General features: G+C 36.3%; 1 protein-coding gene across 1 annotated transcript in view; it reads right to left on the reverse strand.

Moving 5' to 3' along the window:
• LRP1B (LDL receptor related protein 1B) overlaps nucleotides 1-23,856 on the reverse strand; it is a 1,816,831-nt gene that overhangs the window by 86,275 nt on the left and 1,706,700 nt on the right. The window contains exons 75-78 of the mRNA XM_060178059.1: nucleotides 22,806-22,940; nucleotides 13,724-13,843; nucleotides 11,855-12,096; nucleotides 1,195-1,418 (exon numbers count right to left, since the gene is read on the reverse strand). Of these exons, the coding sequence (XP_060034042.1) occupies nucleotides 1,195-1,418; nucleotides 11,855-12,096; nucleotides 13,724-13,843; nucleotides 22,806-22,940 (721 nt within the window). The remainder of the gene's footprint in view (nucleotides 1-1,194; nucleotides 1,419-11,854; nucleotides 12,097-13,723; nucleotides 13,844-22,805; nucleotides 22,941-23,856) is intronic.

The following is a 23,856-nucleotide window of genomic DNA, read 5'->3' on the forward strand; positions in this document are numbered from 1 at the left end:
TATGGGATGCTGAAGGGTTTAAAATGCAGATTTTCAGTGATACACAGTGAAAATCTATATCATATATAATACAATGAGATTTGAATCTATACCCTTGTGAGCATATCCATTTTGTAATAGTTGTTACATTAGTATTTTTAGTGAAAATAACTATTCTCAGTAGTTGCAAAGTGGGTTAAGTGCATGTGGCACAAAGCACAAGGACCGGCATGAAGATCCCGGTTCAAGCCCCTGGCTTTCCACCTGTAGGAGAGTAATTTCACAGGCGGTGAAGCAGGTCTGCAGGTGTCTAACTTTCTCTCCCCCTCTCTGTCTTCGCCTCCTCTCTCCATTTCTCTCTGTCCTATACATCAATGATGACATCAATAATAACAATGACAACTACAACAGCAGTGAAAAAACAACAAAGTCTACAAAAGGGAAAACAAATAAATAAATATATAAAAAAGAAAATAACTATTTTCTCACAGAAAATAATGTTTTATTTAGAAGATACTACATTGCATAATTCTATTAAGTAAATAACTACTATACTTGTTTTTCTCAGTATCTGATAATCCACTTTATGGGCAACCAAAAGTTTTACTGAACATTTCTCTATTTTTCTTTAGGCTACTGGTTATAAATAAAAACAACTCAATGAGTAAAGAAATAAGAAGTAAAATAAAATATTTATATCAAAGTATTTAAACATGTAGATATGTATAGATATGCCTTCATTTTTATTGTAAAACAGATACTGTTTTTTAATAAAATGTTTTATAATGTACAGAAACTGACCCCAGAGCCTCAGGCCTGAATGTCTCATTACACTGTCTCCCCAGCTCTTACACTTGAGTTTTAATAGTATGCTTTATATCTTGAAGATTATAGTTTAGCTTAGGAGTGATGCTGGTGTATTTAACAATATCAGTTAGTCCTTAATGCACACAAGGTTATAGAAGCATGCTAAAATACATGCATACTCTGAATGTATAGTGGAAAACTGCTCTAGGAAACAAAAATGTACATTTTACATTACCTTGTGGTGCAAAAAGGGCATGGTCTTAACACAAAATTAAAACAGAGGGCCTTGAGTTTTCTGGATGTATTGTAAGTCAATTACACATTATAGAAACAAAGCAACAGAGCATAGACGGGACACTAAAGATTGATACTTAAAATCAAGACACAAATATCAAATTATTAACCTACCCTTTTTTAGGATTTAGAGCAATAGCATAGGGTTCTCCAGCCATATTTGTTAAGAGTCTGGTGCAGTTGGGACCATTCAGTTGTCCTACATTGATAGAGTACCTCAAACTGGTCCAGTGAGTAGTATAGTAACTAAACCAGTGCATTCTAGAATGATCAGTCCAATAAATATTTCCAGCAACCCAGTCAACTGCAATGTCCCTGGGCCTTTTAAATTCTGGACACTAAAAGAAAAAAAAAAGACAAACTATGATTTTCAAAAGGAAATTAGTGGACTTTTTCCATACCAACACATTATATTGAGGATAAATAAAACTATCATATTTGGGTATAACAGCTGCACAGATTTTTACAAATACATATTTAATTTTATTTGTAACTGTTTCAATGCATAACTACAAATTTTAAGTCTATACCTGACTGGAATAATACCTATAGTTCATGTAACCACTGCCAGAATATTGCCAGAATTGAAGAAGATTCATGTGTGATATCTCACAGCAAGTATTTCTTCTTCAGAGAGTAGCCACAATTCTGATGTCTGGTACAGATCAGCTTGAAAAAAAATCTACAGAAGTAGAATAATACTCTTCCACTGACTTATTCTGCTCGACATCAGCTGTCACTACAACTAAAGTTATGAGTATTCTCATACATAGGTTTTGATGAAAACTAACACATATTTCTGTTGGGTACTGAAAAATAATTGTAATTTTTGAGCCAAGAAATGTGTGTGTGTGTGTAAATACACACATATATGCAGGTACACATAATTATGAATATGCATATATATGCATATGCTTAGCTCAAATATATACTAGTAGAAAATTTTCCAAGAGTCTGTACCAATATCTTATTTTCATCATTTTTAGGAAGCCTCAGTTATTCTGAATTTTCACCTTATATAATTTGATTTTAAAATTAAAAAGTTAAGATTAATACAGAAGAACACATTTAGAGAGATACAATATATAAACATATTTTGAGAAAAATTACAATCACCATCATTTATATTACATTTCCTAATATGCATTTTCCATTTCACATTGTCTAAGTTTTGTGAGGAATTAAAATAGTTCTTTGAGAAAAGATAGACAGGAAACTAATATAAGCTTTGTGGCCTTCAATTAACTTGATCACTTTGAGCAGTAACTATTGTAGACATTAATTTGACATGGTCATCTTTATTATGCATAGCCAAAAGTGAGAAGGATTTCTAGAATTACTGTATCTAGTATAAAGCAATAATTTGAAGGTGATTACAAGTAGAATTGTAATCAATGTGCAAGATAATTAGGACCTGCCGACAAGTAGAAATATGAGCGTTTACGATGTGTTTATTTTTGTATGGTTTACAGTGAACAAATTTTAGCTAGGAAAGAACTAGTTTTGAAGAGAGGAAACTCTTCTTCTCAAAAACTAATTTGAGGTGCCAAAACAAAACAATGAAACAGAAATTGCAAGTCACTGATAGAAAGTGATTATTGGAATTTCAAGGGAAGACATTTGCCTTAAATACAATAAGGAAGTTTCTAAGGAATTTCTCATACCCGCTAGCTTAAACTGAAATTACACTTCTACCTCTCAGTAGTACCAATACATATTACCTATTTACCCAGTAATAACACATAGATAACTGAATGCACTTAGCAATTACAGATAAGCCAGACTTCCCACCTTCTGCACCCCATAATGATCCTAGGTCCATACCCCCAGAAGGATAAATAAAAGGAAAACTTCCAGTGGAAAGGACGGGATATGGAACTCTGGTGGTGGGAAATGTGTTGAATTTTAACCCTTTTATCCTATGGTTTTGTCGATATTTTCTATTTTATAAAAAATTAAATTAATTGTGGTCCGGGAGGTAGCGCAATGGATAAAGCATTGGACTCTCAAGCATGAGGTCTTGAGTTCAATCCCCGGCAGCACATGTACCAGAGTAATGTCTGGTTCTTTCTCTCTTTCCTATCTTTCTCATCAATAAATAAAATCTTAAAAAAATTAAATTAATTAAATAAAACTACAAAAAATACTCCAGCATCTAGCGCAGCGGGTTAAGTGCACTTGATGCAAAGCACAGGGATCAGTGTAAGGATACCAGTCCAAGCCCCCGGCTCCCCACCTGCAGGGCAGTCGCTTCACAAGTGGTGAAGCAGGTCTGCAGGTGTCTGTCTTTCTCTCCCTGTCTCTGTCTTCCCATCCTCTCTCCATTTCTCTCTGTCCTATCCAACAACAACGACATCAATAACAACAACAATAATCACAACAACAACAATAATAAAAAACAAGGACAACGAAAGGGAAAATATATATATACTCCAGCATCATTTAAATTATTTTTCTCACCAAAAAATGATAACAAATGGCATATACAATCAGTGTAAATGAAAAATGTATACATAAGAGACAATGGGAAAAGCAACATTATAAGCTTTTTAAAGTCTGCTGGATTTTTTTTTTTTTTTTTTAGTTTTTTTATTTATAGAAAGGAAACCTTGACTAAACCATAGGATAAGAGGAGTACAACTTCACACAATTCCCACCACCAGAACTCCATATCCCATCCTCTCCCTTGATAGTTGTTTTCCTATTCTTTAACCCTCTGGACGTATGGACCCAAGGTCATTGTGGGATGAAGAAGGTGGAAGGTCTGGATTCTGTAATTGCTTCCCTGCTGAACATGGGCATTAACAGATTGATCCATACTCCCAGCCTGTCTCTATCTTTCCCTAGTGGGGAAGGGCTCTGGGTAAGTGGAGCTCCTGGACACATTGGTGGAGTTGTCTGTCTGGCATCATGCTAGCATCTGGAACCTGGTGGTTGTAAGAGAGTGAACATACAAAGCCAAACAAATTGTTGACCAATCATGGACCTAAAGGTTGGAATAGTGCAGATGAAGAGTTGGGGGTAGTCCATTTTGTAGATAGCTAGTAGGCATATTTTAGTTATATTCCAAAGGGTCTGTGGCTATACTAGTTTTTTTTCCCCCTTTTTTTCTTTTGTCCCTGGGCCTGAAATCTGATATGCAGATGGATCCAAGTTATTGTCTGGGGAGATGATGTCATGGCTGGAAAAAGGACCAGAAAGCTGGATCAGGGAAGAGAATAGCTCCCTAATATGGGAAAGGCGTATAAATATTGTTGACTATAAACCCCATCGATTTGATGTGATCTGGGGTATTTAGCTTAGGACCTTTTTGTGACCTCTACTTCCCTGTAGATCTAAGCACACATTCTGTGGTCATGAGTAGGAACATTCTAAGCTGCCCCAATATCGATCCATCTTCCTCAGGTGTAGCATTGAGTATGTTGTCCATCCTCCAAAGGATTGTTGACCCTGGATCAGATTTTAATTGTTCTTAGCACAAAAAAAAAAGCTAGCTAGTACTTGATATAATTTCCAAAGTTACATATCTGTTTTCTAAAACAATGATATAAAATTCCCATTTTTCACTTACTGGGGTGTAATTATTTTCTATCCTAATGGTATATTTTCTAAAATATTATGCATTTCATGCAAACTTCCACTTTTTTTGAATTTATGATTTTCATTTTTGTTTGCTCATCCTACAGACAAGCAAGTTGATTGTATTTCCATGCCACATTCTGAAACCTGGGTGACTGACAACTAAGAATTTAAATTCATTTCTGGCAAAGTAGCATTTTTGGAAGATATGGTGCAGTAACTCTCTTCCTCTCTCTGAGCTCTCTGTGTGTCTCTCTGTGTGTCAGCCAATCCACAATGGTAAATTCCTAACTATGACTGACAGACTGACTGAATTCTTAATGCTCATAGAGCACTCAGAAGTTTGATTTAGTGATAAAGGCTTAGTTGAATGGGTTTTATTGGTGAATTCTAGGGGTCCAGACAGTTGCATACCTGGTTGAACACAGACATTACAGTAAGCAAGGACCTGAAGGGTGGAGAGTTCGCAGTAAATTTTTCTCTCTTCCTATCTATTACCCATTTCCCTTCTCAATTTCTCTGTGTCTCTTTCCAAACTAAATACATAAAAATAAAATTTAGGGGGTTGGGCGGTAGCGCAGTGGGTTAAGCGCACGTGGCACAAAGCACAAGGACTGGCTTAAGGATCCGGGTTCCAGCCCCACCCCCCTCCTCCGCCAGCAGCCACCCCCCTCCCCACCTGCAGGGGAGTCGCTTCACAGGTAGTGAAGCAGATTTGCAGGTATCTATCATTCTCTCCCTGTCTTCCCATCTTCTCTCGGTTTTTCTCTGTCCTATCCAACAATGAACAACATCAACAACAACAATAATAACCACAAGGCTACAGCAACAAGGGCAACAAAAGGGGGAAAAAAAAGGCCTCCACTCCACTTCCCCAGAGACCCATCCTACTAGAGAAAGAGAGAGGCAGACTGGGAGTATGGACCGACCAGTCAACGCCCATGTTCAGCGGGGAAGCAATTACAGAAGCCAGACTCCCAGAGGGATAGAGAATGGGAAAGCTATCAGGGGAGGGGGTGGGATATGGAGATTGGGTGGTGGGAACTGTGTGGAATTGTACCCCTCCTACCCTATGGTTTTGTTAATTAATCCTTTCTTAAATAAAAAAGAAAAAAAAGAAAGAAAAAAAATAAAATAAACAATTATCTTTATCCCAATAAATGACACATAGTAAAAAGAAAAAAAAAAAAAAGGCCTCCAGGAGCAGTGGATTAATGGTGCAGGCACTGAGCCCCAGGAATAACCCTGGAGGCAAAAAAAATTAATAAAAATAATAAAAAATAAAGTATGTCTAATAAAAGTGAGTTCTAGAAAAATAAATACACTTTAGATCACATTTTTAAGACAAAGTATTGGGTTAGAGAAAGACAAAAAATGTTATATTACAGTGCTAAACACAAGTAACATTGATAAGTTTTAGTCATTTAAATCTATATACCTATATATTGATTCACTAGTTCTGGAATATGTTATATCACTCCAATATTAACTAAAGTGTTGGAAAATTGTGCAGATGTGGTCGAGTTAGGCAGGGCCCACAAACCACTATATTTCCATATAAGTATTATTTACATATCCCCCACCACGTTATCCCCTCAGGGTATTGCTAATTCCCCCAGCTAAAACTACAGCAACTAAGGAACTTCCCAGAATGCCTTTTTCTTTTCTCCACCCTCTTCCCTAGCCAATTCCTACTGGACTTGCCACTTCCGTTTTTACCCCATAAAACCCGTGGCTATTCCTGGTTTCGCCCCTTTTTTTCTCTTAGGCATCCCGAGCTGGAGAAGGGCAGGTGTGCAGATCCAGGAGGTGGCCATTGCGGTTTGGAGCCACGTGGCTTAACCCCCTGTGCTCACACCCGACTCTGTGGCCCCACATCAATAAAGAATTGTATTACCAGGCCGCCAGGAGTCCCTGGATCTAAAGTAGTTAATATGCAGCAATGGATAGTCATGACCAGTAAATTCAACTGAAGTCACAAATCATTAATGATAACCTGGTTTCTTTCAGAGCCCAATGGCAACAAGGTAAAGATGTTACCAAATAAGTGTTGGTCCTCAATGGCTCATAACAAACTGAATGGTAATGGTCCTCAACAGAGAAAAGAGCTGATGTGAGAAGGAGGAAGAGGAACCAAACAGCAAAATTATAGCCCTATCGTCAAGAAACCTAAAGCCAAATTGGGAAATTGCCTTTTGCAGTGATTTTCCTAAGGAAGAAATAACTTCCCCCTATTATTTATAACATGACCAGAACTGTTACTAAAAGTAGTCCAATAAAAGTGATACATATTAAGTAAATGTTTGATGGAAAACAGAAGGCAGAACCTCCCAATGGATCATGATAAAATGCTCAATGTTTGAAAAAGCTCAACACAATTAGGTAAATGCAAAAGGCAAGTAGGGCTGGAAAGACAGCATAATGGTTATGCAAAAGACTTTCATGCATATGGCTCTGAGGTCCCAGGTTCAATCCCCAGCACCACCATAAGCCAGAGCTGAGCACGGTGCTAGTCTCTCTCCCCCTCTCTCTCTTTCTCTCCATGTGTGTATTTCTGTCATTAAGAATAAATAAAATTAATTTTTAAAAGTGAACATGAATAGGAGAAACAATAGGAGTAGAAAGGGTGAAGAGAAGAAACAGGAGAGCTAAACAATTGCTTCCAAAGTGGTAAAAACAAAACAGAACAAAATGAATACAACAAATTATAAAGAAGAAAATAAAAATCTCATTTTTCTCTGGCCAATTCACTAGACAGATAGGGCAGTGAACTAAAGGCACTAAAGGAATATGTCATGTTTAAGAGACTGCAGAGGCATGTGGTTACCCTGACAACAAAAGGCATTGCTCATATTATTGAACAAAATAGAGGACACAATTTGACTGTTTTTTCCAAACAGATGATTTCTTTCCTAGTAAGCTCTCAAAATACACAGCCAGTTTTGAAGCCTGAGGCACTCTTCTTTGTAGAGCTATATTGGCTGAATGAATGCAACACTTAAAGTTTACAGAAAAATTGGCAGCTTGATTGCAACAAAATTAGAGGCTACTGCTTCAAACTACTAATTCTTTCCAGCTGTGGGTTGTAACGTATTTGTCATAATTCAATTTTTTTTGTAAATTAAAGATATGTCACTAGTGACATTTGTTTCAAGTCAAGGAGTGAAAAAAACTTGTGAAAGGTCAGTGCATGAAGAATTATGCACTTATGTCTATAAAAGTTATTCTGAAGAATGGATTATCATAGTAGAAGTCATTGTAAGGCTATGTTGACCTACATTCATATCATGTCAACTTGACACAAACTCATATTTGGGGAACAAGTGAGTAAAAGTATGTGATTCTAAGACAATTTTCCAAAAAAGAATAAGTATGTCTTTGGATTGTAAATTCCTTATTATGAAATTATGTCTTTCAATTTTAGTGTGCTTATTATGTTTGAAACTATTTTTTTTATGATTTACCACTCTCCAGAAAAGAAGAAAAACTGCTTGCTGTCAAACCATTACTCACATTATCAAGTACATAAACCATATCTGAAAGACCATACAGCATGCACAAAATTTTAAATCAGAAACTTGGTTTAAAACTTAGTCCTAATTTCTCCACAAATGATATTGTTATGACAAATAAATAAATAAAGGCTTTACATTAGGTTATCTGGAAAAACTTTAGCTGCTCAGCTTTATATTATATAACAATTAAAATATTACCTAATCTACATAAGTTTTCATTTCACATCCTATTCATACTGTAGACATTAATCTGTAAGTAAAAATTTTATTGATGGGGAAGCAGAGCTCCAGGACACATTGAACTAATGTATAACTAAATATTGTCTACTGCAGGTACAAATAAAATACACATAATAATTTACATAGAAAATCAACTTTTATGCACAAGGTGAATTTCAGAACAATCAATGTAAATTTATTATTTAATAGCTGGACAGAAATAATTTATGAATAGAAATAAACTATGTTACACTTGAATAAAGCATGAGGGATTTTAGATACTTCCTGCAATACTATAGTTTTCAGTGAGTGACATGAGACTAAGAAATGGACTGTTTCAAGAGAAAGCCTATATTTTGTCTATATTGTATCTTTATGTCTATAAATAATCCAACTAACTACTACAGAATATATTGTTTATTAAATTGAGATGATTATATAATAAATCTATTTCATATTCATAGTATGAGAATTGCAACATTAGAATTGCAAAAAAAATTCTAAATACTTAGAAATTAATGAAAGTAATTGCCATTTTCATAGTTTGAAGAATTTGTATTTCTATGAAATGCTTCATGGTTTTGACCATGGCCTTGAAACTTAGGACTTTAGAGGTTCCAACCTTAATATCATGATACTAATTCAATTATGTTGGGATCCTAGGAAAACTACTCCACTCTTACTCATGCTTATTCCTAGTAAATACAGTTAATTATGAGTATGTCTAGGACACAGAAAAGAAACACATGGAAAATTTAGATGATATAATACAAATAATCACTACTATTAAGTGATTAAATGAAATTTTGAATCTCATTAGAAAAAAAGCTTAACAATAACTGACTTCTGTAATTAAATTTCAACACTACATTAATAAAATGTTAAAACGTTTACTGTATACATGTACATGGAAATAAGTATATAAACATATATTTGTATGTGTATAATAAAAGTTAGTTATGAAGCAGTAAATATGTTTGGCTTCTAGCCTATGATAAACTGTTTAACTTGGAGGTTCTGGACTTGAACTTGGGTCACATGCATGGCAAAGCAAGAACCATCCCAGTTGAATTAACTAACAACACCTACATTGCCTAATTTTGTCTAAGAACTCTTCCTAATACAGACAGTTGTTTTCTAACACTGTCTTTGATAGGAACAATGGAGAAACAACACTGGCATGTGTGGATTTTTCCTTGCGGTTAATCAAAATTTAATTTTAAAGGTAGCACGCCTTCTTGCAAAAGTCAGTGAGGACTTACATATTGGAAACCATGATTATTTTCAAATAATAATAATAATAAACTTTGATTGTATTCTACTGTGAGAATACTTGACTTCTTGGTTGTATAGAATGAAATAGTTACATAAACATAAGAATAAATATTTATCTGGTATTTTTCTTCAAAATATAAAACACATAATTGGTATTTTGTAAAATAAAAAGACACTCTGTCATGGCTGGAAAAAGGACCAGAAAGCTGGATCAGGGAAGAGAGCAGCTCCCAAATATGGGGAAGGTGTATAAATATTTTTGACTGTTAGCCTCATCTATTTGATCTGATATGGGGCCCATATTCAGATTATCATCTCCTCTGACAATAAACTGGGTCCACCTGCATATCAGATGTCAGGCTCAGGGAAAAAATATAGACATGGGTGCTTTGGAATATAACTAAAATAGGCCTACTATCTATAAAATGGAGACTCAAAAATCTTCATCTGCAATATTCCAGCCTTTAGGTTCATGATCAGTCAACAATTTGTTTGACTTTATATATTAACTCTTCTTTCAGCCACCAGGTTCCAGATGCTACCATGATGCCAATGGACCTGCCTGGGCAGACGACCCCACCAATGTGTCCTGGAGCCCCGCTTCCCCAGATCCCCACCTCACTCGGGAAATAGAGAAACAGGCTGGGAGTATGGATCAACCTGTCAACTCCATGTTCAGCAGGGAAGCAATTACAGAAGTCAGACCTTCTGCACCCCATGGTGTCCCTTGGTTCATACTCCCAGAGGGATAAAGAATAGGAAAGCTATCAGGGGAGGAGATTGGATATGGAGTTCTGCCTGTGGGAATTGTGTGGAGTTGTACCCCTCTTATCCTATGGTTTTTGTCAGTGTTTCCTTTTTATAAATAAAAATTTTTTAAAAGATACCCTGTGATCACAAATATATATTACTGTTCTTATTTATTTATTTGCCTCCAGAGTTATCACTGGGGATCTCTGCCAGCAGTACATTACACTGCTCCTGGAGGCTATTTTTCCCATTTTTGTTGTCCTTGTTGTGGTTGTTATTGTTATTGTTGTTATAGCTGTTGATGTTGGATAGGACAAAGAGAAATCGAGAGAAGAAGGGAAGACAGAGAAGAGGAGAGAAAGATAGACACCTGCAGACCTGCTTCACCACTTGCAAAGCGACCCCTCTGCAGGTGGGGAGCTGGGGGCTCAATTGGGGATCCTTTGCACTTTGCGCCATGTGCAGTTAACCTGCAGCGCTACCGCCCAATCCCCTTCTACCTTATTTTTTTAAAAATATTTTTCTTAAAAGAAATAACGAACTAATCAGTATGCCCATCATATGCAAACCAACAATATTAATCTCTTTCGATGTCTCAGACACACAGTTATCAGAAGTCAAAATAAATGGCTACATTCTGAATTAATCTCTTTCCCTAGAAGAGAAATATATTTCTGATCTTAAAAATCAAATAATATCCCCTGTGCATTACTGACATTTTATTTTCTAAAGGCAAAGCAATACTTCTAAAGAACCAGTATTCATAATATATTTTAAGCATTTTGGTTTTAAAACAAAATGTTCTTTAATTAATTAATTAATTAATTATACCATATCACTACTCAGCTATGGTTTATGGTGCTACAGGGCATTGAACCTGGGACTGTGGAGCCTCAGGCATGAAATTTTCTTTGCATAATAGTGATGCTATCTCTCCTGACCCCTCCCAGAAATGTCTTTATTCATTCTCATTTTTCATTTTTATATACTTTATTTATTGGATAGAGACAGCCAGAAATCAAAAGATAAGAAGGTGACAGAGCGAGCGAGCGAGCGAGCGAGAGAGAGACAGAGACAGACTCTCCTGTATCCCTTCTTCAACACTCGCAATCCCCCGGCTGGTAGGAAGCAGGGGCTTGAACCCTGGTCTTTGTACACTGTAACATGTGTGCACAACCAAGTTTGTCATCACCTGGCCCCCAATTTTTACATATTTAAATAGTATAAATTAAGACAAAAATATCATGAAGTAAATTTAGACGTATGTGAAGGCAAATGTGGATAGAATATATCTTATCTCTCTATAAGAATATTTGAGTATATCACTGAATATACTGAATACCTCCAGGAATCAGATATTGTGACTGATAAGTTAAAAAATAAACAGGAAGATGGGAGAGTAATGGGCTTTCAAATATCCCATGTTATTTACTTACAATCAAGCCACTGTTTGCTTGCCTTTTTTCTCTGCCGTGAATCCTTTTGTAGAAAATTCCTCCTGGATTAAACTGAGTACTCCAAATAATAATATCTCTTTGATAATATACATCCATTCCTGTTATTCTTGAATTATGTTCAATATGAGAAATCTGTTGATGATTGCCACTGTAGTTGAATGGATATATAAAACCCAGGATATCAGTGTCATTAGCAATGTAGAGAACTTGATCTTCAGAGCCTGGAGATTATTACAATAAAATACAAAAATAAAGTAAATTTAAACTAATATAAAACATTGATTGCACTTTATACTGTTGAATATTTATAAACACAGTTCCTCTTTTAATAAAAATCAACCAATACCAATGTTCAGTCTTTATGACTAATGATATTTAATATACACTTTACCTAAAGACTTCTAGAAATAACTGTTGTACATATTCTTAGAGAAATGTTTACCCTCTGGCTAGAACTCAAGTGTTTGTAGAAGATACCATATTTATGAATAGGGATTATCATTCCTTAAGTCACAATACATTATGTTCTACATTTGATATTGACCAAAAGTTGGAGAACACAAAACATTATGTTCTAAGATTGATTCTTTAGTTCAAATTATATTAATATTTTTGTGCTATTAAACCTAAAAAAACTCTGAACCTTTAGTATTAAACACTTGGGTGTCCAGGACATTAAATTTAGAAATGAAAATAAGCTCTGAAAACTCTTCTTCTAATATTTAAATACCTTCAATGATACTTAATTTTATTACGTATAAATATCAGTATTTATAAAATTAAAAATCCTATAACCTTTACAGTATCTAGGATCTCGCTAGCGGAACTTTCTGTCTTCAAGTTTTAACACAGAATATACTGTAGAACTGTTCTATGCTTACTGCGCTATCCCTAACCCAAAACGAATCCTGAAGACTCTAAAATACTGTTAACACTATAAAGGATGAATTACATGTATAGGATTTTTAAATTAAAATATAGATCACGTCGTGTAGCTTAGTTCTGTAGGCTTACTAGCTCTCACTTGGTGAATGTGCAGTTTTCAGTCATTCAAAATTGACCTCCTCTCCTAACAGAGGCGGAAAATAGGAATCAGTGTTTCCCATTTCCAGGTGAGGAGCTGAAGTTAAGAGATTTTAATAACATCTGTAAGCACAAATAAGTCAGACATGATGCGATCATTTTTAATTTCAGGACCCATAAATTAATCCACCAAAATATGCTTTTCCCTCTTATAACAACTTTTTAATAACTTCTCCAGTAAAAATCATGCAGGTAACAACAGTTGAGCTTTAACTTAATTTAGTAAAGGTATGATACTGAAACTCCTAAGAAAGCCATCAGGATATAACTGTCCTTAATTTCTCTCTATGATATTTGTAAGTAGACACAACACTTGAAAACATGCTTTACTTTGAAACTTTTTTTAAGTCCTCACTCAAAATTCCATTTCCTTAAATGCTACTTTAACTTGTGATTTTAATACAAATGGTACTTTAACTTTACAAAAACATTAAAAGAAGACCATCAAGAAAATACTTTATCCTCTTCTATCACTATTTTTTGTTTCCTCTACTCTGACAAATCATTTCAAGCACAAAAGTAACCACAACAGTAATATTTACTTGACCGTCAATCTACATACAGCTGAAGATTAGATTAAGAATGATAGCTAGCGTAAAGGAAACATTAATATTTGAAATATAATGAATGTAGAATATAAGCTATATAAAACAAGTGTTATGCAATGAAATAGGAAGCTATTGCTAAACTATAACATGACAATTTTCCCATAAGATACTGAAATCAAAACTATAGTGAATTTTGAAATAATAGCCATAACCTTACCTTTTGCTATGCAGGTGCTATTTCTTTCTTGAAAATTCTGGTCACAGACACATTTATATGATCCTTCCATATTTATACACTGGTGAGAACATGTGCCAAATGCCAAGCATTCATTAAGATCTGGAAAAGAAGAGCTCAACATAGCATCATCACACAACCAGTAGTATTCCTATTTCTTGCACATTTTGAAAAATGCAATTTTTTTTTCTTTCTTCAGTTTCATACTCTATTTCTTCCAAACTTATTGTTGTTGTTGTTATTTGCTTAACCAGGACTCAACTGAGGTTTGGTGCCTGCATGGCTAGTCCATTCTACAGGTGGCATATTTGTTTACCTTTTGCCCCCCCCCATCTTTTACTGTGTTTTCTTTTTTTTTTTTTTATGACAGACAGAGTGATAAATAAAAGGAGACAGAGGGGAAGACGGATGGGGAGAGATAAAGAAACACCTACAGCCTGCCCCATCACTCGTGAAGCCTCCCTACTGCAGGTGGTGACAAGGGGCTTGAACTGCAGGGGAACATATACACTCTAGTGACTGTCCTGCTGCCTGGCACCATTTTTTTTTCAAACTTATATCTGATCCATTGTGTAGAATATTTAGACCATAATAACCTCACAATAGTTATGATATTATAATTAATCAACTATATACTGTTGATCCACTCAATATATAGAGATCTTTATTTCAAAATGTCCTACTATTTTCATGAACTCAGATTTCTTGATATTTCCATTTAAGTGAATTTCTGGATATATACTTTCATTCCTTGCCAGTGTCATATGTTATTACTCTCTCCTATAATATCATTGCTCATAGAGGATTTTCTTTTAAATTTATTAAAGCTAATGACTTTTTTTTAGTTTGAATTTTATTTTATTTTACTTGATAGAACAGATATTTAGAGTGAGGGGAAGTAAGAAGGAGGAGGGAAGGAGGAAGGGAGGGAAGGAGGAAGGGAGAAAGAAGGAGAGGGAGACGGAGAGGGAGAGGGAAAGAGACCTGCAGCCCTGCAGCCCTGCTTCACCACTTGTGAAGCTTTCCCCCTGCAGGTGTGGACCAAGGCCTTGAACCTGGGTCCTTGTGCACTTGTAATGTGAGCATTAAACCAGATGTGCCACCACCTGGCCCCCTCATATAGGATTTTCTACATATCTTTCAAGATTCACATAAAATAAAACTTGGTTCCTACATTCTTCAGTTTCCACCAAAGTACTAGAATTCACTCCAGAGATTCTTCACTCTGTTTTGTCTTGGTGTTTCTCAAAACATTATCCCTACTACAGTTCACATTTGCGGCTTAGATTATATCCTTATATATCAGCCCCCTGATGGCATGACTATGACATTTTTTATTATCAACACTTTAAACAATGTATGGCAGTGAAAGAAGATATAAATTTATCTTTATTAAACTTGTGGTTTCATATAAATGAAATAACTGTATAACAATAAGGGTTGTGTCAAAAATAAAACATAAAAAATAAAAATCTGAGGACCCAGGAGACAATGCAGCAAGATAATACAAACCCTGAATAAAGTGCCAGGTTTGATCCTAGCATCACCAACAGCTAGACTTACTTGTACTTCTTTCATGGATAATATATAGTTTGTGGGGAGTCGGGCGGTAGCGCAGTGGGTTAAGCGCACATGGCGCGAAGCACAAGGACCGGCGTAAGGATCCCGGTTCCCCACCTGCAGGGGAATCACTTCACAAGTGGTGAAGCAGGTCTGCAGGTGTCTATCTTTTCTTCCCCCCCTCTATCTTCCCCTCCTCTCTCCATTTCTCTCTGTCCTATCCAACAATGATGACAACAACAACAGCAATAATAACTACAACAATAAAAAACAAGGGCAACAAAAGAAAAAATAAATAAGTACATATAAAAAATTTAAAAAATATATATAGTTTGTGGTTTGCCACTGATTTAAATGTCTCTGAATTCAATGACTTAAACAGGGCTAAGATTAATATGAGGTAATTCTGGTGAATATCTACTTTCTTTTCCTACTCTGATTTTTCTTTCAATCAACAAAATTTCTCAGTGTCTTTATAGCAATCCCAATTACGTAATAAGACAGTGAGATGAATTTTTTATTAGAGAACTAAACTATTGCTACACAAATAACAGTTACCTCTTTGCTAGTTATCAACATCCCAAAGACTAAATAGTAGAAGTAATCATCTCCCCAGTGAAACTGCAAATGATGATGCCAAAACTTAAAACTCAAACTTTCTCATTATATTGTCTCTACTACAATATTATGCCCAAAGACAACATGAACAACCCAGTGGCAATTCATTCTTGCTTTTTGTTTCAATGTAAAGAGACAAATACATCTGTGTTGATTTGTTTGCACTGTATACTATTCTAAAGACCAAATTATATGTTTGTTAATAACACTCATCCATTAAAAAGCATGAAATCAATTTTTTTGGCAAATATAACTTTTAACAGGGAGTTGTTGCCATAGTTTCCCTTTGCTATGAAATGAAAATATGCTAAAATCTGCATCACTAAATAAAGGCTCTGCTCCCTCACACGGCCACATAATAACTGGAATCACCACATTTCTTCGTAGTGCTATAACAATATCTATATCAAGAGCATTTGAAACTCTCACACATCTCCACTAGCTCAAACAGAGCAGCTGTTCATCTTTTTCCACTTCTCTTCTGTTATCCCTTTGAAAATAACTTCTTTTTATATATTACAACGGAAGTGTTTTGAAATTAGCATATAGCTGTCTGTTTTCCTTATTTTGAGCTACATAGAAAAATGACAAAATTTAAATCATTTGGTTTACAAATTAAGGTAGTGACTTTCCGCTCATCAACAACATCAAGTTAAAATGCTCTTCTTTTTTTTATATGCAATTGTCTTGCTTTTTTCTGTTTATTTGTTTTTTAAATATTTATTTATTTATTCCCTTTTGTTGCCCTTGTTGTTTTATTGTTGTAGTTATTATTGTTGTTGTTATTGATAATCATTGTTGGATAGGACAGAGAGAAATGGAGAGAGGAGGTGAAGACAGAGGGGGAGAGAAAGATAGACACCTGCAAACTGGTTTCACCACTTGTGAAGTGACCCCCTTGCAGGTGGGGAGCCAGGGGCTCGAACCAGGATCCTTATGCCTGTTCTTGCGCTTTGCGCCACATGTACTTAACCCCGCTGCGCTACTGCCCGACTCCCTAAAATGCTCTTCTTTATTATCAAGCTTCACTTAATAAAGATACAAATTGTATAGGAGTTCAGAATTTACAAAGGGAACTAACATGTGTAGACAACAGCACAACACACCAGCATGCGTGAGGACCCACTGTTTCTAGGATGAATCCCTCTCATGCCAGCGCTGAGCACTGGCATAGTATCTATTTCCCAGTCTCTCTCTGTCTCTCTTATTAAAAATGTATAAATAAGTCTTTAAAAGGTCCAGGAAAGGCTCACTGAGTAGAGCCTGTGCCTTGCCATGCACAGGCTCTACTCAGGACTACATCAGTAGTTGTCATAGCATCTGCAGAATCTCTCGTGTTTCTGCTCTCTTCACCTCCCTCGGTCACTCTGTTTTCTAATGTAAATAAAAAAGAGGCCTGGCTTCCCAAACAACAGGAATGTACTTGCCTGCACAGGAAATGTCTATTAAAAATTATTTTGATATAGCAAATCCTAACAACGGGATTTTCAAAGTTAACTCAATTGCCTGATAATTTCATTATAGCAATAACTATCTGTTGCCTTCTTAAACCCTAAGACAGCAGGAACTTTCCTCTTTCTCTAAAAAGCCCATATTTCTCCCAGTCCTGGAACCACTAGGGTGGGGCTCACTTTCCTACATGCTTCTCTCAGTTTATACCAACTGACACTGCATCTGCTGATCCCAACCTAAGCAATGCAACCAGTACCACCTCAGGAATGTTTCACTTCGGACTGTGTGCGGACGTCAGGTGTGGAATGTTAACCTACCAGTTTCATTACTCTGGTAAGACCTTTCCTAGCTCAGAGGACTCCTTAATTCCATTTCAGATGATACACTTCTTAACAAAACTTAAAAACCTAGATATAGTCCAAGGTCCATGAGATAGGGCATATGTCTTAAATATATAATAATAAATATAAATAAATATAAAATTATATAAATATATACCTTAAAGCAAAAGTGCACAATAGTTTTCATTGAGCCAATAAACAAAGTAAGCAAGAAAGACCTAAAAAGACACCATAAAGTACCTAATCAAATAGTTTCTACTTAGACATAGATACCCTCCTCACCTACCTTCTATTGCATGTCCCTCAACCACTCCAAAGCTAACTTTGTCAGACAAAGTAAGGACTACAAAAGCTGAAGAAGGGAAAGAGACTGGCATACTTTAATGTTGACTCTGTAGTCAATACCTGGCCACCCCATCACCTGGGGCCCTAGTCAGGGAGTCCTGTGATTCCCACACAGGTATGATAGACCTAGACCTCTAACAGATCCCTTTCAACACTATCACTGGTCATCTCCATCAAGAACAACATAATAGGTCCCTTTGTAGCCCCCTATAGGACCTTGCCCTCAATATAGATCAATGATAGTAGGGAATGTTCTATTCTCCAAACGGAGGTTGGACAACATACTTTGCCTACTACTCGAGGAAGATGGGTCAATTAGTGCAGTTTATGTATATTCCTAGCCGTGACCACAGAATTCAAGCTCAGACCTACAAGGATGCAGAGGCTCCTGTGCTGAATATAGACCCCAGATCAAATCGATGGGGTTTACAGTTAACAATATTTATATGGCAGTTGGGTGATAGCACAATGGTGCAAAGTGCAAGGACTGGCTTAAGGATCCCAGTTCCAGCCCCTGGCTCCCCACCTGCAGGGGAGTCACTTCACAAGTGGTGAAGCAGGTCTGCAGGTGTCTGTCTCTCCCCCTCGCCCATCTTCCTCTCCTCTCTCCATTTCTCTCTGTCCTATCCAACAATGGCATAAATAGCAACAATAAAAAAACAAAAGGGAATAAATATTTAAAAAATTATAAAATAAAAAACAATATTTATACACTTTTCCAATATTTGGAAGCTACTCTCTTTCCTGATCTAACTTTCTAGTCCTATTTCCAACTATGATACCATCTCCACAGACAATAACATGGGTCCACCTGCATATTAGATGGCAGGCAAGGCAAAAACTAGTAGTCATGGGCCCCTTGGAATATACCTAAAACAGACCTAGTAGCTTTTTCAAAAACAGAAACTCCAAATCTTCTTCTTCAATATTCTTGCCTTTAGGTTCATAATTACTCAACAAATTTTTCTGATTTATATCTTAACTCTTTTTCAGTCACCAGGATACAGAGGTTACACAGGCCCAAGATCATATTGATGGGGTTTCTAGTTAATTATATTCATATACTTTTCTCATATATGAGAGCTACTCTCTTCCTGACCCAGCTTTCTAGTCCTATTTCCAAGTCTGACACCATCTTCCCAGACAATACCTTTGGTCCACCTATATGTTAGCTGTCAGGTTCAGGCAAAAATTAGTAAAGTCATGGGCCCCTCATAATATAGCTAAAATAGATCTACTAACTTATCCAAAATGGAGACCCCAAATCTCACCTGCTATATTCTTGCCTTTAGGTTCTTGATTAAACTATTTGTTCTGCTCTATATTTCAATTCTTTTTCAGCCACCAAGTTGCAGATGCTACTATGATGCCAACCTGACTTCCTTGGGCAAATGACCTCATCAATGTGTACTGGAACCTCACCTCCCCAGAGCCCTGCCCCACTAGGGAAAGATAGAAACAGTCTGGGAGTATGGATCGACAACCTGCCAATGCCCATGTTCAGTGGAGAAGCAATTATAGAAGCCAAAAATTCCATCTTCTGCACCTCATATTAAACCTTGGTCCATACTCCCAGAGAGATAAAGAATAGCAAATCTTTCAAGGGAGGGTATGGAATACGGAACTCTGGTGGTGGGAATTGTGTGAAAGTGTACCCCTGTAATCCTATGGGTTTGTTGATATTTTTTATTTTATAAATAAAAAAATTAAGAAGTCTTTTAAAAAATTGAAGAGATTGTGTTATACATAACTGACAGAGAATACTGAGGAAATACTCTACTGGAGAAAAACACTTAGTCTTCTAATTAAAAGAGAGAAAATGTAAATTGGAGACTTCCAGGAGGCATGGCTATGCAGTAACAGATTTCAATGGAGGGGGAGAGGGGATACAGAACACTAGTGGTGGGTGTCCGGTGGTTGCACAACAGGTTAATTGCAAGTGGCACAAAGCTCAAGGACTGGCCTAAGGATCCAGGTTCCAGTCCCCGGCTCCCCACTTGCAGGGGAGTCACTTCACAGGCAGTGAAGCAGGTCTAAAGGTGTCTATCTTTCTCTCTCCATCTTTGTCTTCCTCTCCTCTCTCCATTTCTCTCTGTTCTATCAAACAATTACAACATCAATAACAACAATAATAACTACAACAATAAAAAGCAACAAAAGGGAAAATAAATATAAAAACAATTAAAAATTTTCATAAGAAAAAATAATTCTAGTGGTGGGAACAGTATGAATATATACCCCTAATATCTAATAATTTTGTAAATCTATACTAAATCACTAATAAAGATTTTAAAAAATTAAGGAGCCCAAGAAAAGAAAAAAATGATGAACAGTTTAAATAAGTATACAATTCAAAATATGACGTGGCTTCCCTTCTTGAGTAGGTATATATTTATTTCAATAATTCAAGTTTGATTGGCACAGTGCAAAATTACTCATTCCAAATAATCTAGAGACAACAAAGAAGAAGCTTTATGGGAACAAAATCCTGACACCCTCAAAATATGTCTTTAGCAAAGGGATAATTTCATGGATCTTTATCTGAGATCTTATCTAAGATAAAGGCTTCTCTTAGGAAGTCTCTATTATCTGGGGAAAGTTGAACTTACACACTTTCACTTATAATGGCCTTTTTTGTTTATCTCCTTATCATATTAACCGGCTCTCCTTTTGTTCTCTCCAAAGTTCTCTTTCTTTTCTCCAAAGTTCTCTCAGGGGGTCAGGCGGTGGCGCAGTGGGTTAAGCGCATGAGGCACAAAGCGTAAGGACCGTGGCGTAAGGATCCCGGTTCAAGCCCCTGGTTCCCCACCTGCAGGGGAGTTGCTTCACAAGCTGTGAAGCAGGTCTGCAGGTGTCTATCTTTCTCTCCCCCTCTCTGTCTTCCCCTCCCTCTCTCCATTTCTCTCTGTCCTATCCAACAACGACAACAACAATAATAACTATAACAATAAAACAACAAGGGCAACAAAAGGGAATAAATAAATAAAATAAATATAAAAAAAGAGGGGTACATTTCCACACAATGCCCACACCCAGAGCTCTATATTCAATCCCCTCTCCTTGATAGCTCCCCTATTCTTTTCTTTTGTAATTTCTTTATTAGGGAATTAATGTTTTATATTCGACAGTAAATATAATAGCTTGTACATGCATAACATTCCACAGTTTTCCACATAACAATAATCTTCCCTAGTCTTTATCTCTCTGGGAGTATGGATCCAGGATCATTGTGGGGTGCAGAAGGTAGAAGGTTTGGCATCTACAATTTCTTTTCCCCTGGGCATGGGTGTTGGCAGGTTAATCTATACTCCCAGCCTGTCTCTCTCTTTCCCTACTGGAGGGATTAATGTTTTACAGTCAACAATAGTTTGTACAGGCATAACATTTCCCAATTTTCCACATAACAATATAACCACTAGGTTCTCTGCCATCCTGTTCCAGGACCTTAACTCTCCCCCCACTCACCCCAGGGTCTTTTACTTTGGTGCAATACAACAACTCCAGTCCAAGTTCTACTAAGTGTTTTCTCTTCTGATTTAAGATAATATCTAAGGGCATGTATTAAATTATTTTAATGTTCAGTGTCTTGTATACAGGGTGTATACATAATATGAATAAATTTCTCTTTATTTTCCCTCTAAGCAACCTTCCTGATATTTGAGCATTTTTGTCCATTCTCTGAAGAATCCAGTGCAATGCAAGATGATTTCTTTCCAATCCTATAGAACTTAAAGAAAAGCATTTATATGACAATTAAGAATTGGCTCTAATAACAATAATGCCACCATTAGTGGATAAACTGGTAGAAAATACACATATGCATATAATTCAAAAATGTAAATTATATTGAAATATAATATGCAGATCTAATTACAAAGAAATTGCCAGATTTATTTAGATCCCCTTTCTGAATATTAAGCCATATATTAATAATTGTTGGTATGCCTCTAGTTCTGCTTCTGGGATCTAGTTCTGCTTCTGTTACATTGCTTGACATTGTGGTCTATTTACATGGTCTTTTCTGTTACATTGGTTTGGTCTCACTACCCCCATATCTGGGAGATTTGGTTTAGCCCTTGCTAGTTTCGCACTTCTTCCTTCTCCCCGCCTCCTACCCTAACATACTTCCTCAGTTCCTGCTGCTGCAAAAGGAGGAGAAAGATGCAGGACAGATCTGTGTGGTGATTAGGTGTTGGACTGTTTGCCTGCTCGTGAATAAAGATAAAATTGCGTTCTCAGCTCAGCCATGTGTTTCTGGTCATCTGTTACCAGCCTGTGAAGCCAGCCCAGCAAAATACAACAAATGATTTAGAGCATTGTTCGAAACATGATGTTAGACAAAACCCCGCTATTCTCTAAAAGTGAATTACCTTTTGTAGTGTTGCAAATGTCACGACTCAAGACAAGAGGGTCACCGAGAACACATCCTTGCTGAAGTGCCTCTAATTTTCCAACAGATCCCAAACCAGCAATTTGGTTATTTGCATTTCAAAACACAAGTGTAACAATGTGTAACAATTTCCTACAGCTCTTACTCCACAAGCTGTAGCCTTAGTGATGCTTACTGCTGAGTCATACAAACAGGCTCTTGACCCCAGGGACTTACACTCTCCTAAGTAAATTGGTAGCCCTTAGATACACACCATTTCAATGAGAATCAATCCCCTATCATCTTGTAATTTAGCAGACTTGGGAGTCTTTTATAACCTAAAGATTTAAAAGCAAGCTGTTGAGAAAATATACTATACCTTCACACTGTCTGTTTTTCATGTTTCTCTGAAATCCTGGTTTACAGCGACAGAAAACAGATGTTTTTATTTGATTACAATATGCATCATCTCCACATGGATTCACATTATCTTCACAGGTGTATTCAGTTGGAACTAGGATTTGAAAATATGATTAAAACTAATATAACCTTAACTTCTGAGTGGAAGTTTCTTTTTCCCCTTAATTTAAAACTATATGTCTTACTCCAATATGCTCTTTCCATCATCTAAGCAGTTATATCTTACAAAAACATAAAACCAGATAAAAACTGAATTCATTTACTTAGATGAAACTGTCAACAACTGACATTTACAGTTAATAATAGATTAACTTGTAAAGGGATGTACTGAGTCAATGATGCTTATGACAGATTATCTTCACAAATGGTATAATGTATGAGTACTAAATCCTTCTCTAACATCCAAGACATTTCCTAGAAGCTATCTAGAAGTATGGGCATTTACTGATAACTTAGTTATTATAAAGAGTAGAATTCAGAAATTTAATCAAGGCTTCCTGATGCCACTCGACCAAGTATTTTCAACAATCAGAACCTGAACTTTTTTTTTTAATTTATTTTCCCTGTTGTTGCCCTTGTTGTCTTTCCATTGTTGTTGTAGTTATTATTGTTCTTGTCATTGATGTCGTCATTGTTAGATAGGACAGAGAGAAATGGAAAGAGGAGGGGAAGACAGAGTGGGGGGGAGAAAGATAGACACCTGCAGACCTGCTTCACCGCCTGTGAAGTGACTCCCCTGCAGGTGGGGAGACCGGATCGAACTGGGATCCCTACGCCAGTCCTTGCACTTTGCACCAGATTTGCTTAACCCGCAGTCCTATGCCCCGACTCCCAGAACCTGAACTTTTCTAAGCTGTCAAACTTGTAAGGAATACACTTTGCGTAATATGCTCCATAATCATGTGCTGACACAAGTTAGGACAACCATTTGCTATTAATTTATAACTTCTATCATACTAATTATACTTCCACTGCTTTAAAATTGATTTAGGGAAACATTTTAGAATACA

Source organism: Erinaceus europaeus, chromosome 18 (genome assembly GCF_950295315.1).
Source record: "Erinaceus europaeus chromosome 18, mEriEur2.1, whole genome shotgun sequence".
Taxonomy (NCBI): Eukaryota; Metazoa; Chordata; class Mammalia; order Eulipotyphla; family Erinaceidae; genus Erinaceus; species Erinaceus europaeus.